The 15,838-nt window shown below is 43.5% G+C and overlaps 1 protein-coding gene across 5 annotated transcripts in view; it reads left to right on the top strand.

The window, feature by feature from the left end:
- The window catches only part of Sntg2 (syntrophin gamma 2), a 236,258-nt gene that overhangs the window by 170,887 nt on the left and 49,533 nt on the right, over positions 1 to 15,838 (top strand). For all 5 annotated transcript variants that reach the window (XM_008850183.2, XM_017802502.1, XM_017802501.2 and 2 more), the window contains exons 13-14: positions 3,343 to 3,414; positions 5,727 to 5,933. In XM_008850183.2, coding sequence (XP_008848405.1) covers positions 3,343 to 3,414; positions 5,727 to 5,933 — 279 coding nt within the window. The remainder of the gene's footprint in view (positions 1 to 3,342; positions 3,415 to 5,726; positions 5,934 to 15,838) is intronic.

Genomic DNA, 15,838 nt, shown 5'->3' with positions numbered 1-15,838 from the left:
AGGCATAAACTTGGAGACCCTTCCTGTTTGTCCTTCTGCTAGATTAGGGGATCCATACCATACCCACAAGCAGAAGGGCTCCTGTGCAGGGTGGAGCCCAGCAGGCCAGTATGTGCCAAGTGAGTAAATCTGACAGGAAAACAGCCTTGAGTGAGCGACAGATGAGGTCACTGAGACTCGAAGAAGGACACTTGCTCAGCAGAGAGGAAAGATTTCAGTTCTGGATCTTAGCTAAGCCTGTAAGAAGATAAGGAGTTTAGGAAATCTAGGGAAAGGGAATGAAGAGAGAGATCGGCTTTTTTTAAATGAATAATCTGATTTTAGAGAGTTTTAGGTTTATATGAGACTTGCAGCCACATTCCCACCCAACCCTTCCCCCCCCCCCGCCATTCAGATCTCTTTCATCTGTGTGACACTTTGTTACAGCAGAGGAACCAGTGTCAAGACAGGTCTGTACCTAAAGTCCTCAAGGCCCCATGATGGCTCCTAGCACTGCTCAAGTCTAATGGTAAGATGTCTCTATCCCAGAAGTCTGAGAACCTTCTTACTCACCTCTAACTCTGGTTGAGGTCTCTTCCCTGAATCCATTAAAGTGACTGAGATGACCAGATGCAAGTCATGACTTATGCTCAGCCCGAACTGGGAGCGGCAGTCAATCTCAGCAGCCCAGGGACTGGTGTAGAGTTGGGTTTGTCCCCAGGAGACCCCCTGGCAGGAACAGTAAGATAGATGGTGAACACCCACATCAGCATCTGGTTGCTATGTAGCTATAGAAAGCAGGTACTCAGCAAATACACAGAATACAAGGGAGAGTTGAGTTTATGAACAGTAGGAAGCATCATCTCCCCTCACCCTTACTTTGGACTTCCGCTCCCAAGCAGGCCATTCTGCCGTAGACTTATGACAAACTGTTAAGAAAAAACACATTCAAGGGGCTGGAGAGATGATCCGGCAGTTAAGAGCACTGGATGTCCTTGCAGAGAACCCAGTTTGATTCCCAGCATTCACATGGTGGCTAACAACCTCTTGTAACTTCTGTGGGCATTCCACAACATGAGTTATGTACACTCCCCACACAGCTGCTAACAACCATCTGTAACTCTAGTTCCCAGGAATCTGATGCCCTCTTCTAGCCTCTGTGGGCATTGCACGACATAGGTCTCAGGCCAGCTGGGATTACAGGGAGACCCTGACTCAAAAATAAAACAATACAAAAACAAACAAAGGAAACAGGCTTGGTGGGGGTGGGATGAGGCTAGAGATGCAGCTCAGCAAGCAAAAGGCACTGGGCTGATCCCCAGTACCACATTAAAAACTAGGTGTGGGAGTACACAGCTATAATCCTAGCAGGATGATGAGAAGTTCAAAGTTATCCTCAGCTATATAGTTTGAGGCCAGCCTAGAACACATGAGACCTTGTCTTCCAAAAAAAATTTTTTTAATGTAGAAAATACGTATTTCAACAAAGTTTAAAAATAGAAATAAGGGGCTGGAGAGATGGTTCAGCGGTTAAGAACACTGGTTGTTCATGCAGAAGACTCAGGTTCGAATCTCAGCACCCACATGGCAGCTAACAGCTGTCCATAAAGCCAGTTCCAGGGGATCTGACAGCCTTTTCTGACCTCTGTGGAGCATTGCACGACAGGGGCACACTTATCTACATGCAGGCAATACACGCATGTACATAAAATAAAAATAATAAATAAATTTTTTTTAAAAAAGGAAAATGCATTCTATACAACTGAATATCACACTATGATGGCCTCAGTATACTAATTAGGGCACTGTTACAGAGTTAGAACCACATTCTAAAATGTCCATCCATCACTAAAGTGAGGCTTACAAAAATATGATAAATCCATACACTGAAATTCTATGCTGCCATTCAAATTTTATTTCTGAGAAAAAATATGGCATGAGAAAATGCTGATTTTACAAACAACATTTTGAAAAGGCAAAATTATGAGTATGTATAATGCATATTTAAACATCAGTTCAGCTACTAAGGGAGATATCTATGAATAATGTGTTTAGTCATTTGTTTCTTTGTCTTTTTAAAATTCTCCTAAAATAAGCAGCACGGTTCTAAAAGGAAATTTGAACATGATGCCCACCCATGTGGGATTTATTTTGTTCACTTATAGCAACAACCCCAGAACTCTACCCTGAGGGGCATCTTCCTTGTCCAGGGAAACAGGACTATAGGGGAGGAGGGCAGGAGAGTTCCAGGTTCAGCAGACCATGTCCTTGAGCTTAGGTGATGCTCTTCTAACACTTTGGCCTTGGGGAGCAGTGCTGAAGTCTTTGACATTTTAAGTCTGAACAGTGCACCAAGGGCCACCTCCTGCCAATTCTAAAAGTCATGCTTTAGGTCTCAATGTGGACCCCAAGTTCACGGTTGTGCTTAGATCCTGCTTGTATTGACTTCTACCCTTTCCTTATTTTTCATTTTTCGGTTCCAACAGCACTGAGCTTGCTCTGGAGCAATGAAATATTAAATGGTAGCACATCAATATTGTTTCCATGTCACTGTTGGCAAGATCCCTGGCTGAAATGGTTTCCCATCTGAGTGCCTTGGGAGCGTTTTCTTTTGTGGGATGATTGTTAGGAAGTCACCAGCTGATTAAATACATGGTAGATTCAGGACCTCAAAGACGCAACACAAGGAACAAGTTACTAACTGGAAGAGTAAATGTAAGGTCAACGAAAAGACCCAGATCTGTCACATTGTTGATAATCTTATACCTTTTTTATTTACTTGAAACACTTTACCTTAGAGATCATATATATAAATGTGAACTGTAAATCATAAAACATCAAAACATCTTTCAAAAGTTAGATTATTTTGGCATTATTATAAAAATAGTTTGTTAGCTATAATAGGCCAGATCAACCAAAAATATATTTATTTAAGTTGATTAGATACGTTTTCTGAAGGAGAAATGTCCAGGATGTTTAGTCCTAAAAACCAAAGGACCAGTGAGCACTGTGTCCTCTTGATTGTCACATTTTTCCACTTAGCCTACAAACTCATCTTAAGTTTGCTACACTTAAACTAAAATTTAATTGACAGAGAATCCAAAATGAATTGTTAAAGTAAGTGAAATTAGGATCCCACACTACCAGTGCATGACTCAATAAAGTACCTTTGTATCTGTGCTGCACACCAGGGGTAGGCACAGTTTCAGAATCCACAGCAGCTTGTAAAGTCCTTTGTCACCCAGGTCCAGTGGGGCTTAGCATTTGAGACAGTGGAGACTCATGGAATCACTCCATGGCAAAATGTGTAAGTTCTCAGGTAGAAGAGCTTCCTACACAAATGTGGCCCTTTGTTTCCCCCAGGTGAGCACGCTGGACTGGGGACTAGCAGAACGAGTCTACAACCTCTGTGAGGTGCTGTTTAAAGTTCACAAGGTGGGTATCCTTGGCATTCAGATGCTTCATAGAAAAAAGATGTCCCTCAAGTTACAGAGTGGGAGGAGTAACTTGGTCACTGATGAGTCCTTTTAGATAGTAAAATAGCACGAACCCTTCTGGATCGACCTGCTATTCCAATCCAGTGTGGTTGCCATATTGTTGCTTACTGAAGTGGATGGATGAATAATGGATGGATCAATGACTGATGTGTACATAAGTAGATGGATGATGGATGGATTGTGTGTGTGTGTGTGTGTGTGTGTATTTCCAGTTATCATTAACCAGAAATTTGATTTTAGTTGCTATTGTTACTGTTTTGCTGTATTTCTGTTTTGTTGAGGATATTGTGTGTGTGCTTCTGTGTGTGTATGAGTGTGTGTTTGTGAATGTGTATATGTGTCAATATGTGTGTGGTGTATGCATGTATATATGGCAATACCTACACCCATGCACATGCAGAGGTCAGAAGAAGACATCAGGTACCCTGCTTATTTGCTTTGTTTTGTTTTTTTTGTTTTTTTTTGTTTTTTTTTTTTTTTCCTTTTTAGACAGGGTCTCCCTGTCGCCCCAGCTGTCCTGGAACTCACTATGTAGACAAGGCTGGCCTTGAACTCACAGAGATCTGCCTGGCTCTGCACAGTTCTGAACTAGCAAATTCACAGGCAGGAAGTCAGTTTCTCCTCTGTCTAATGAGGAGGTGTCATCCCTGACATAAGCTGTCTGACAAGGACTCAGCATAAAGAACACAGACTTAACCTCAGAGTCATCCTGAGCCCTACCTTGTACAACTGCTGTGCTGACACTTTGGGAATGATGAGCTGGAGTAAGTGCAGAGCCCACCAAGTTGAGCCATTGGGACCCAGGATTTCACTTAGAAAAGTCTCGGGGATCTCAGTTTTATAGAGAATTTTTTTTCTTGTGTTGGAGTTTTTTATTTTGTTTTGGTATTTTCTGAGACAGAGTATTATGCAGCCTAGGCTAGACTCCAGCTCATTTTATAGTTGAGGCTAAGCAGGAGGACTAAGCCTCCTGCTTTTGCATCCCAAGCGCTGGGATGATGATGACAGGCCTCTGCCATAGGAAGGGGCTTGCTATATGTATCTGTCAGGCCACCGCCTCTTCCTCTGTGTAAGATGTGAGTCAGACATTTGGATTCACTTTATTAAACTTCCCTGAGAGTGTTACAATGTAGCCAAATGCAAGAATCAGGATTCTGGACTTCATAGTCTGTTCTCAAACAATTCCTTATAACTAAACATTTTATTATACTGATTAGTTCAATAAAGTCATTACATATCAAACCAGATGCAGCCTTAGTGATCAGAGTTATTGTCATTTTAACACTATTAGCGAAACAGGATGAATCCATTGTTGCTGTGACAAATCCGTGAGTGAAGAGAGTACTGATTTTTAGCAGCACCTCCTGGATGTGTTTCTTCTTCAAAGGCCATTTCATCTTGCTTCCTTTTTGTTAAGGCTTATTTATTCAGTTATAAACTCCACTAAAATTTATGTTTGAGAGCAAGAAGATCAGAGAGAAGGCTTTTGTCCCTGTGTTAGTGATGTATCATTGGGTAATGATTCACCCCCAAACTCCAGAGATATAACTCCTCCACGGGGAGGCTGAACCCAGTCTCTCCAAGGGACTGGGTGTAGGCAGAGTGTTCCTCTGTGCTCCTGTTTCTTGAGTTTATACTAAACACAAAAACAAGAGCGTCAAAACTTTAAACTACAAAAAAGAGAGTTGCAGTTGCTGATCTTTAGAGGAAAGTCACCTCCAGGTAATCAGAATCTCAGCACAACTTTTTTATGGTATTTTTATGGGGCCATTTCCACCATAGGTGTGTATGAGGAGAAAATGGCTCCAGAAGCTTCCTCTGGGTCACATGCTTTCATATTCCACTCCTAGTGACAGCTGGTAACATCTGGTTCCCTGTAGCTAACCTTGACAGGAGGGCGCTTTGAGTGGGGCTGCTCCTACATGAGCATGTCAGAGACCAGGGGAGGAGGCACAGTGAGAAGACAGGGTTTCCAGAGATCAGGGCACAGGCAGGATAGTTGAGGTGAGTCCATGATGCATCCTCGTGTTGAAGTCAGTGCATTCCTTCTCTGTTTGCTTGACTGTTGCTTTTGAAGATGCTGCTAAAGCTCTTGCTCCATTTGGTGGTTGTGACGAAAAGGTGACCTCCACCAAGCCAGGCAAATGCAGCCCTCCTCCTATCTCCTGTGGGGCAAATGGTGGGTTGCCTTCCACAGCCCGGGCTCAACTTTCCAGTCCTGACCCATTTCCAATCGGTGCTGTTTTTCAGATCTGGCTTTCGGATGACTGCTGGCTGCAGGCAAACTTGTATCTGGGTCTCCAGGATTTTGACTGTGAGGACTCCCGGCCATACTGCTTCAGTGTCCTTGCCAGCCACGGGAAGAGCCATGTCTTCAGTGTGGAGCTGGGTAGTGAGCTCGCAGTATGGGAGAAGTCCTTCCAAAGAGCAACTTTCATGGAAGTTCAGAGAACGGGGGTAAGTGTGTTATGTGTTCTCTTGGCATCTGCTTTTAGGAAATACCTGACATGTAGAGGTTGGAGTATAAATGAGGGTTTATTTCAAGAAGGAGAATCAAAAGGTGAGAGTCACCATGTCAAATTAATCTTCCATACTAAGCAAGATCTTTTTTGATAAGGGGAGCTGTCTGTCACAGGAGGAGAAGAAGCTAGGGTCTTACATCTAGAGTTATGTCTGCATTCATATTTACTATGAGGAATGAATCTCCTTCCACCTGGGTTCAGGGACTGAACTGTTGCTGCAGGAGATGAAACTCCTCATGGTGAGTTTTCAGGCTGCCCTGCAGCCGACTCAGAGATAAGCATCACCTGCACTGCATCACCTGGATGTGCACTATTTTAAGGCACTTCATGGCCTTTTCTCTCAAACTTAATGGTCCAAAGGAGGATCTGAAGTAGCAGTGTGTCTGGATTACTTCTCCCTTCTTAAAGACAGCAAATAAATCAGCCACAAATTTAAATGTGTGTCAACTGAGTGGATAAGGAAGAATGCAATATGTTCCTTGTTATTGTAAATATGGGCTCCTTTATACACTGCCAGAAAGAAGAGTGACAGAAAATAAATGAAGTGATGCATCAGAGGTAATCTGTCTCCTCACTAAAGTTCTGGGTTCATTCCTAGTCTGGTGATGATAACTCTAAGATTATGGGTGTACAAAAACTGAAGACAGCTATTTAATCTAAATTTATTTTCAGTGTGGAAAGATTCTGGTATTCACCTGTCTCTCAGCTGCCAACATGCACCAGGGCTCTGTGATAGGCTGAGCTGTCACAGGGCACCCATGGTACTGACTGTATTCAATACATGTGAAGCCAGTTAGACCACAGAATGCCCTCACATTCAGATGTCTGTGGAAACCAAAGACAGCTCTCCCCCCACTGACCTCGGCCCCTGTGATCTTCCTCCAAGCTGGGCACCATGCATGGGGTGCTGATTGGGTCTTGATCAGAACTTTGGATCTGAGACAGTAGATCATTTCCCACAGGACATGGGATTAGGAGGAGAATCTTCAGCATGCCTCCCTCTTCTTGGGGACTTATCTTGTAGTCATGTAGAAATCACATGATATTAGTTACCTTTAGGAATTAGAGACTGGCATGGTGGGGAGGCATGGTAGCAGGAAGTGACCAGAGCAGGAGCAGAAAGCTAAGTGTGATCACATTTTTAAGCAGGCACATGAAGAAGAGAGCAGCTGGAAATTTGGCAAGGTTTAAGAACTCTCAAAGCCCACCCCCAGTGATGTGCTTCCTCTGGCATAGCCACACCTCCTACAACCTCCTAAAACAGCGCCACCAACTGGAAGCAAAATGTCCAAATACTTGGAGCCTATGGGGAACATTCTCATACGAACCACCACACATGTATCAACAGTCCATACCATCTTAAGATAAGGCTACTGCCACTGTGAGGACACCAGCACTTGTTCTGCTTCCAACATGGAAACTGGAGGTATAGGCACAGTGCCCCTTCTGGTCCCCATAGCCACTGCTCTATGGAGTTCAGGGTCTCGCACTTGATACAGCACATTCTTTTGGAACACATCAGTCTCCACAGAAGACAAGTGACAGACAACCAGGAGAATCCATCTTTGTATGGGCATGTCTGTGTTGCTCTGAAGAGAAGTAGAAGACAGGCCAGGCCAGGCTACTGTGACAGTGGCCAGAAATGTGTTCTAACTGTGAAGTTATTTAAAAGTAGGAAAAGCTAACTTGGGGACAGTGACCATCTGGTTCACTTGTCAGTAATTCTCAGAGGAGAGTGTATGGCAAAAGGTTGGCCAGATGGCCATATCTAAGTAACCTTATCCTCAGGATACTGGTACCAAAGTGGTCCGTGGAACACAGGCAAGTGTCAAGAAGTTTCTTCCAAAAGTAACCATTAGAGTGTCCTGGCCAGCAAAAGATACACTTTTACAGAGAGGGGTCTAGCCGAGGACCCGGGTCTACACAGCTTTCCTTTCTCTACTCTGCAATCTTCCAAAAGTAACCATTAGAGTGTCCTGGCCAGCAAAAGATACACTTTTGCAGAGAGGGGTCTAGCCGAGGACCTGGGTCTACACAGCTTTCCTTTCTCTACTCTGCAGGGTGTCACTGGCTCCTGTTTCTACTGCAACAGGGGAAGCGGACTCAGTTCTCGTTCTGAATCCTGAGGGTGAGGGACTTCCAAGGTCACAGGCCACCTAGATGCAGTGCTGGGACTCTAGCCAACATTTCCTAACTGCTCCTCCTCGTTCTCCCATTTGCTGCAGCTCCAGCCATCGCTCCCACTGTCTCTAACAATGCTCTGATTTAATAACTGACAGTAATAAAAATAATTGAGGACTCAATCAGACAGCTGGTTTAGACCCACCTTACAATTTGGCCTGTGTTCTGTGGTGGTTTCCTGACAGGAAACAAAACATTAGGACTATGTTTCCTCGGCTTTTATTTGCATTTGTCATAGAATGTCACACATAATGTAGAAGAAACATCTGCCAGTGTTCAGTAAGGTCCCTAATGGTTTTATGTCTGAGTCATGCTCTTTCCCTGGGTACCTATTCTTGCCAGAGAAGTCCAGGCATGTCTACTGTACTCTCCACCTAACTGTTTCCTTTTCTTCCATCACCACATTATAACAAGGCATAAGGACATGGCCTAGATGCCTGCTGTGAGCCCATGCCTTGACTTGCTGGAGCGCTTGGTTCTACTTAGGTACTGCTGGGCTTCTGGCTGTAATCCACATTTGTCCTGTTGTCTTCAGTGATAGAAGAAGTAAAGAATCATAATAAACAAACGTTTTAATTTTTAAGATGGAAGATACATTGCTCAAGTACTTTAGAGAAGGCCTAATGGGTTGCAAGAAAGAAAGACTAAGAAGGAAAGGAGGCATATGTGGTCTGGTTTCCTGACGTTTCCTGGGGTGCCATTAAAAGACCACATACAGCTTTCCTGTTTCCCGGCCACAGATCCCATTGCTGTCCAGTAACTCAGGGATAGTCCTGAGGTACATAAACCTTTCACACATGCTGGTTTGCATCCCTTACCTAGTGGCCCATTTGATGGGAACCTGACACTTGAGGGCATCTGCTTCACCACAGGGAGACCCAGGGACTGAGACACTAGCCCAGGCCCCACACTCACTAGGACAGTGCGCTCCTCGGCATAGGAATATGGGTTCTAAGCTTTCCTTTTTTCCTCTCTCTTTTCTTGTCAAAAAGTCACTATGGTGGGGTGAATTTGCTATCTTTGCCCTGGTTTTCTAGGTGAGCTAAGGCTCAGGAGACCACAGTGAGACCTGGGATGACTGAACCAGACCAGAATGGGACCAGTTAAACTTGGTCATGTAGCAGCAGCAGCAACAGCAGCAGCAGCTCTGCTGCCTGCTACAGAAAGTCAGCCATCTACCTAGGATTTTAAAGCTGTAGTGAATAGTATATAAATAAATAAATAATTTCTAATGGGAAGATCATGATTCTCAAGGAAATGCAAAATGAACATTGGATCAGAATTTTATTTTGCATTATTAAAATGTTACCATTGGGGTGGAGAGAAATGTGCTACAGCATGTGTGTGACGGTCAGAGGACAATTTTTGTAGAGACACTTCTCTTCCACCTTGATGTGCGTTCTGAGGATCTAACTCAAGCCATCAGGCTTGCACTGTACCTGCTGAACCATCTCTCTGTCCCTTTATTTCCCTTCTTATTGAGAGAAGCCATTGGTAGATCAAAGAGTTTCTGAGAAACTCATTGTAGGTGTACAGAGACATACTAGGATACAATTCCTGGGTTTGATTGAAAACTGAGCCTATAAATTCAGAGGGTCCCATGTAGGAGTCAAGGTCATCTACTCTCCCAAAATGAAATCACAAGACTGTGCTCATCACCTTTTGGTCAAAGGCAACATAGTCTGTACAAGTCAGGGCTGTACTAGGCAAGCCTGTTCTTGACTTTGGCCTCTATCATTTGAAGAAAACGTTATTGATTTAAAAAAAAACTCATAGCCCTGCTGTCCTGTATCAGCCCAAGTGCCATCCTCAGGAGTGAGTGGTGAGGGTGTGAGATGATCACAGGGCCATGTAAGCACGTTCTGCAGGTCTAAGTGGTGACAACAGAGAAAAGCCAGTTCTAGCACAGAGCAGATAGCAACAGCTCTAACTCTGTGTGAGCAGCAGACACAAAGACAATACATCAGTTGATGAAGACATGACAAGCTATAGAGGAAGGAGCAATGACACAAAAATCTGATTCTTCGAGATTAAGAAAACTTCACATATACAAGAAAATGTTTGCCAGACTGATCAAGAAAAAAAAAAAAAAGAAGATACAAATTTTAAGTATTAGGAATACTGGAGGGATTTTCACTGTCCATCTACAGTTGTAAAAAAGCCCAGCAACAGAAGGTTACAAACAGCTTAGCTTAAATTGTTTCACAACTCAGAAGAAATGGATAAAACTCTTGTGAGACACAAGCCTGCAAAGTTCACCCAAGAAGAAGCAGATGAGCCAAGTGGTTCTGCCGATAATGTTAAAGGAGCTGGACTCTCCACTCTTGTCCAATATGGAAAATGGTACATATTTTCCAGGGTCCTCAGGGTGGTATGTACCCACCATAGGCCAGTGTTGTCCTGCTCACCTAGACATGCAGAAGAATATTCCAAACAACTGCTGAAATCTGAAACAACCCAGTAGCCATGTGAATCAAAATCATATGATGTATTGTGGGATGGAATAAACTGTTGACACATACGACATGAATGACAGCTGGTCCCTCACACTGGGCTCTGAGACATGAAGCTCTTCCATGGGGTGCAGGATGGCCCCCTCACAATGGATCCTTGGAGACATCAGCCTCTTCCATGGATACAGGAAATAAGGTGTTGATGACTTTCATGTTGGGTACCAAAGGGTATACTTTGCAAGGATGCTGGCTACAACTACACAGCGAAGCCCTAGAGTAGAGGCCCATGTGGGGCCATTCTTCAGACAGAAGACCAGAGCTCAGCAGTAAGGCAAATGCCTGGAGATCTGCTGAGGACTGTGGGACTGACCCATTTTAGGACTTCCCATTGGAAAGAGGCAGAGATAATGTTGGCATGTTTTCTCATGGAGCAGCAAACTCTCCAACACAGAGGCATGCATAAAATCCACCAGATATCATTAAACCATTGCCAAGATTTCACTTGTCAACTGTCATCAATTGATCAGCAAAACTTTCTGATAACAGGCAGACATTTATCTTGGTTCCAAACAAACCCAGTACTATATTTTTATGGATAAGTTTCCAAATGCAGTATGCTCCTTCTCCTTTTACGGCATGCACATTTGACCTCAATTTGAGCACATCTAAATAACCACACTAGCAAATGGAAGGATTACACATGAGGGTATACTGGTGAGACTGGCCCTTATCTAACACGGAATTTCCTTTCTGCTCCGGTCCTTCATTTCTTGGATTTTTCTGATTCCTCATTTATTCTGCACGTATTAATTCCTTTTTCTTGCTTACAACATCTTCTTCAAAATTAGATGATGTGTCTTCTGTCAGCAGAGAAGACAGATATCAACATTACTCGGTGTTCTTCAAAAATGAGCAAATGAAGTGCCAGGTGTGGTAGCACACACTTTTAATCCCAACACTTGGGAGGCAGAGGCAGGAGGGTCTCTGTGAGACTGCACTTGATCTACATAGCAAGTTATAGGGCAAATGGGCTGCAGAGAGACCCTGTCTCAAAAAGCAAAACAAAAAAATGGAGCTAATGAGTTCAAGTGCATATCTGAGAGCGGGTGGTGTGTATGAATTCAAGTTGAATTCGGGCTGTTCTGCTAGCACTGATGTCTCTGCTTGCCCTAGCTTCCCTGTGTGTTTTGCATTGTTTTACATATCGAGGTAAATTCTTTCATCCTTTCTGTCTGCTGGGTTTTCGAATGAGCTATCCACCCTTTGCGATGTATCCAGAGAGGGAACTGTCCAGAAGGGTACCAATGAGCAGTGGGTAACTGGGACCACCTGCTTCAGAAGGCCTTCCAACTGTGGAAAGAGCTGGTTCTGATCATAAGAGATAACAAGAGGTTATAGAGCAAAATATTCTTCTGTACATAACAGTGAATGTGGGCGAGTGCACTGGGGAGAGCCACAGGGGTTGGATATCCTCTTACCTTACTTTGTTCATCTGAGTTTGTCAGGACTGGGAAAACTACCAAGGCCTTCATTTTATTTATTTATAAAATAATTGGTATTCTATACATTTAGTGATGCTAGGAAATTTAACTACTTGATATTTAAAACACACTGCACATTGAAATATATAAAACATAATTTCATTAAATGCTTGAATTAATTTTCCAGATTTTTAAAAGAAATCTCAGTATTGAATTACTTTTTAAAAACTACTAGTGTTTCTGATTTTCTGAATCAATGTGACTTCTACAAATGTGTTTTATTATTTCTTCTGAAAGATAAAATCAAGAACTTATGAGAAGTTGAGTGAAATACTAAATAGTGCTTGGGTTAGATTAAGAGGCATGATTAAAAGATCATCATTGCTTTACTACCAAAAGTAATTAAGTTTTAGCTTATTTTCAGTTTATATATGAAGCATAACACAATGCTAATTTACTAAGTGCTTTCCAGAAGTAATTTATCAGCCAGGTTTTAAGTTAAAAACCATCAGTGTGAGCCTCCAGGCCTGGTGGCACATGCCTTTAGTCCCAGCACTCAGGAGGCAGAGGCAAGCAGATCTCTGTGAGACTGAAGTCAGCCTGGTCTACATAGCAAGTTCCAGGTCACCTGGGGCTACAGGGAGACCCTGTCTCAATATAAAAAACAAACAAAATCCTTGAATGTAATTAGGTAGTGATGCAAATCACTCTTGAAATGGCATGTTATTCTTCTCCAGCCTCTCTTTCTCTTCTCAGAGCACAGGACAGACCCTCAGCTGCCTGCTTCCCTGAGCCCCGTAGAGATCCACATTGAAATGGCTTTTCCCTATTTTTTCCCTGTTACCCACCCACCTGAACCTTCTCAGTAAGATACTCTTGGCTATGAGGGAACGATGAACAAATTCACAAATATTTTCATATGAATGTTATTTAATACATTTATCTACATATTTCTAAAAAGATCTAATTGGGATGGTAAGATGGCAGAGGGGAAAGGCGCTTATTGTGTAAGCTTGATGACCTGAGTTTGATCCCAAGAACCCACATAAAAGTAAAAGGAAAGAACTGACCTCATGAATTTGTCTTCTGGCCTCCACATATAAGCCTTTGCATGTGAATTCTACATACATCATGCACAAAATGATAATCTTCATCTAAAAAGATTTAACTGAAGTTTGTAATTCTATTAGTATTTTGTTTCTATTAAGTATATTGCAGTATTATATAAACTGTCACACTAAGACATTCACAAGTCATCACGATCCACCACTGCTTACATGTGGACACATAGACTCCCACAGAGGTAAATGGAAGGTCGTGTTGACACTGCTCTTAGTGCCGCCCACTCATTCTCTGGGCAGTCCATATTTCACTGGGCTTGTCTCATAGCCAAGAGTGATGTTTCCAAATATGACAGATACTGATGGTTCCTGAGACAGTGAGCATGTGAGAGGAGAAACCAACACCAGCTCTCCCTGCCAGGGAGCTGAAAGACTCCAGATGGGAATCTCTATCTGTGAACCCATTTAGCGCTCACTGTCCCTCCTGATGTTTGTACATGGGAGTTATGACTTGAATTGCATTTGTGTTTGTCCAGCACAAACAGCTCCTAGGAAACTATTTGGAAAAGGCAAATATGAAATGAAATGGAGCAAAGGTTTAGGCTTGGAGAGGGTGTGTTTTCTCAGCCAACCTCAAGATTAGAGTAAGGTAATCAATTTGCTAAAATGCACTGGAAAAAGGTAATGTCAAGTTGTCTGGGCATGGGTGTGTTGGCATGGGCTCTCTGTGCTTGCTACAGGGATCATCTCATGCTTTGAGGCTTAATGTGCACTATGATATCCTCTCCCATGGCCCTGTGGATTGGAGGCCTGGGGTGGGCTCACATAACCACATCTAGCTATTGGCCAAAGCAACTCTGCCCTGCACTCCTGGCCTGGCTCTGCTCTGACACTAAAGCCAGGGGCAGGTTACTCTGTTCTAGAAGAAGTAAGGGATCAGACAGTTTGACCTGGTGTCACAGGCTCTTCTCCCCATCTGAAGGTCCTTCATTCATCACACTTGCAGAACCCCTTTGATCACCTAAGAGAACACACCCTCGAGTCCTGGATGTTAGCAGGTTGGCATTTGGAGCTCATAATACTGCTGATCATGGCTGTAGTGCCTTCTGAGGCCTGGATGTCACCCTCTGTAGAGTCTCATGTTTGACTGAAGCCAGCCAGGGCTTGGATGTATGCATGTGTAAGGGATGCGCATCTCCTAACAGATGTATAGTGGCTGAGTTTGGCTACCACAGCTAGGAAGCCACTATCTGCAACACATTTGATGATTTTCCTTCATGGCTTTGTAGCAGAGGAAAATTAGTCATTTCATGAATCTCTTGGACCTTGAGCAAAGTTTCTTTGTTAGAATACTGATTGGTATTGGGCTTCTATGGGAATGGTGAACCTGACTAGAAGACATAAATGCATACTAGAGTGCATTCCAGTTTTAAACATTCCTTTCTATGCTGATTTGCTAATTCTCTGTTTGGGTTTTTGTTATTTTCAGATATGAACTTTCAGTGCAAACTAAAGTTTAGCTGTCTCCCTCTATGTTTTCCCTATCTACCCCCATGTGTGCACATGTAGGATGTGGAACAGAAAACAGTAGAGATTCTTCTGCAATGAGGCTAGTCACTGAGTGTGTGCTGTGTGCATCTCTCTTCAGACTTCCCAGCCTCCTCTTGGGGCAACAGGGGTTCAGGAAGCTCAGTGATCTGCACATTCCCTCAACTGGCCACAGCCAGAAAGTGCTGAAATGCCCCAGGGCTCCAGGCAAGAATTTGTTTTCACCCTGGGTTCTATGGTGAAAATTCTGTTAAAGGCACCACAGCTTTCCTGTTTCCATTCCAATATTCCTTACCCCTCATCCCCTCTTACCCTGCTTCCTCAACCCTTCCTGACCCTCCCCTTCCTGAATTCCCCCTTCCACTTCTTCCTTCACCGGACACACCCCAGTTCCCCAAACACAAGAATGCTTAGTTTCTGGACAGAGCCTTCCTGCACTTCCTTGCCCTTTCCAAGGCCACTGTCCCCAGTCCCTCCCTTGCTCCCTCCTAGGCTCTGTCCCAGTGCTGACTGCTTTATGGACGCCTGTCCATCCAGTCTATGCCCTTAGTGAAGCCTGAGCCTCCTTTCCTCAGGTACTGGGTGACTGTGACTTACCTCTTGACTCCCTTGTCTCTCTTCCCATGTATTAGAATTGTATTCAAATCTAATGTCCCCTCTCACTGCATAGGATGGGGCCCAGGGTGAAGCTTCATAGAATAAATTACTGTTTAAAGAGGGTGCAGTGAATGACTGGAGAGGAAAGCAAATAAACTCACCTGAAAACCTTTGTAAACACCATCAGAAATTCTCTGTGGCTATCACAATGCTGAGCACAGTCATCAGCCATCATTCAAGGACTGATTCCAAGAGGCAACTGAGATATTGTTGTCATTTACATGGGAGGTTAAAGACTGGTGACAGGAATTTCAGACAGGCAGTTCATCCAAAGAGGAAGAATCTGGGAACTTCAGAGTTGCTTAGAGATGCCCAGGACCGACAGAGGGTGTCGCCTGAATTCCCTCTGTGTCTCCTGCGCTATTAAGCAAACCATATAACATATCTTTATGTGCATTTATTAACTTACAAAGGAATGAGTACCCAGTGCCTAGCCCCACGCTGCAGCTCAGACCCCGC

Source organism: Nannospalax galili, unplaced genomic scaffold (assembly GCF_000622305.1).
Source record: "Nannospalax galili isolate Female #2095 unplaced genomic scaffold, S.galili_v1.0 scaffold100, whole genome shotgun sequence".
In the NCBI taxonomy this organism is placed as follows: Eukaryota; Metazoa; Chordata; class Mammalia; order Rodentia; family Spalacidae; genus Nannospalax; species Nannospalax galili.
Note: the sequence above shows the minus strand (reverse complement) of the source record. Positions and strands in the feature narration are given on the sequence as shown.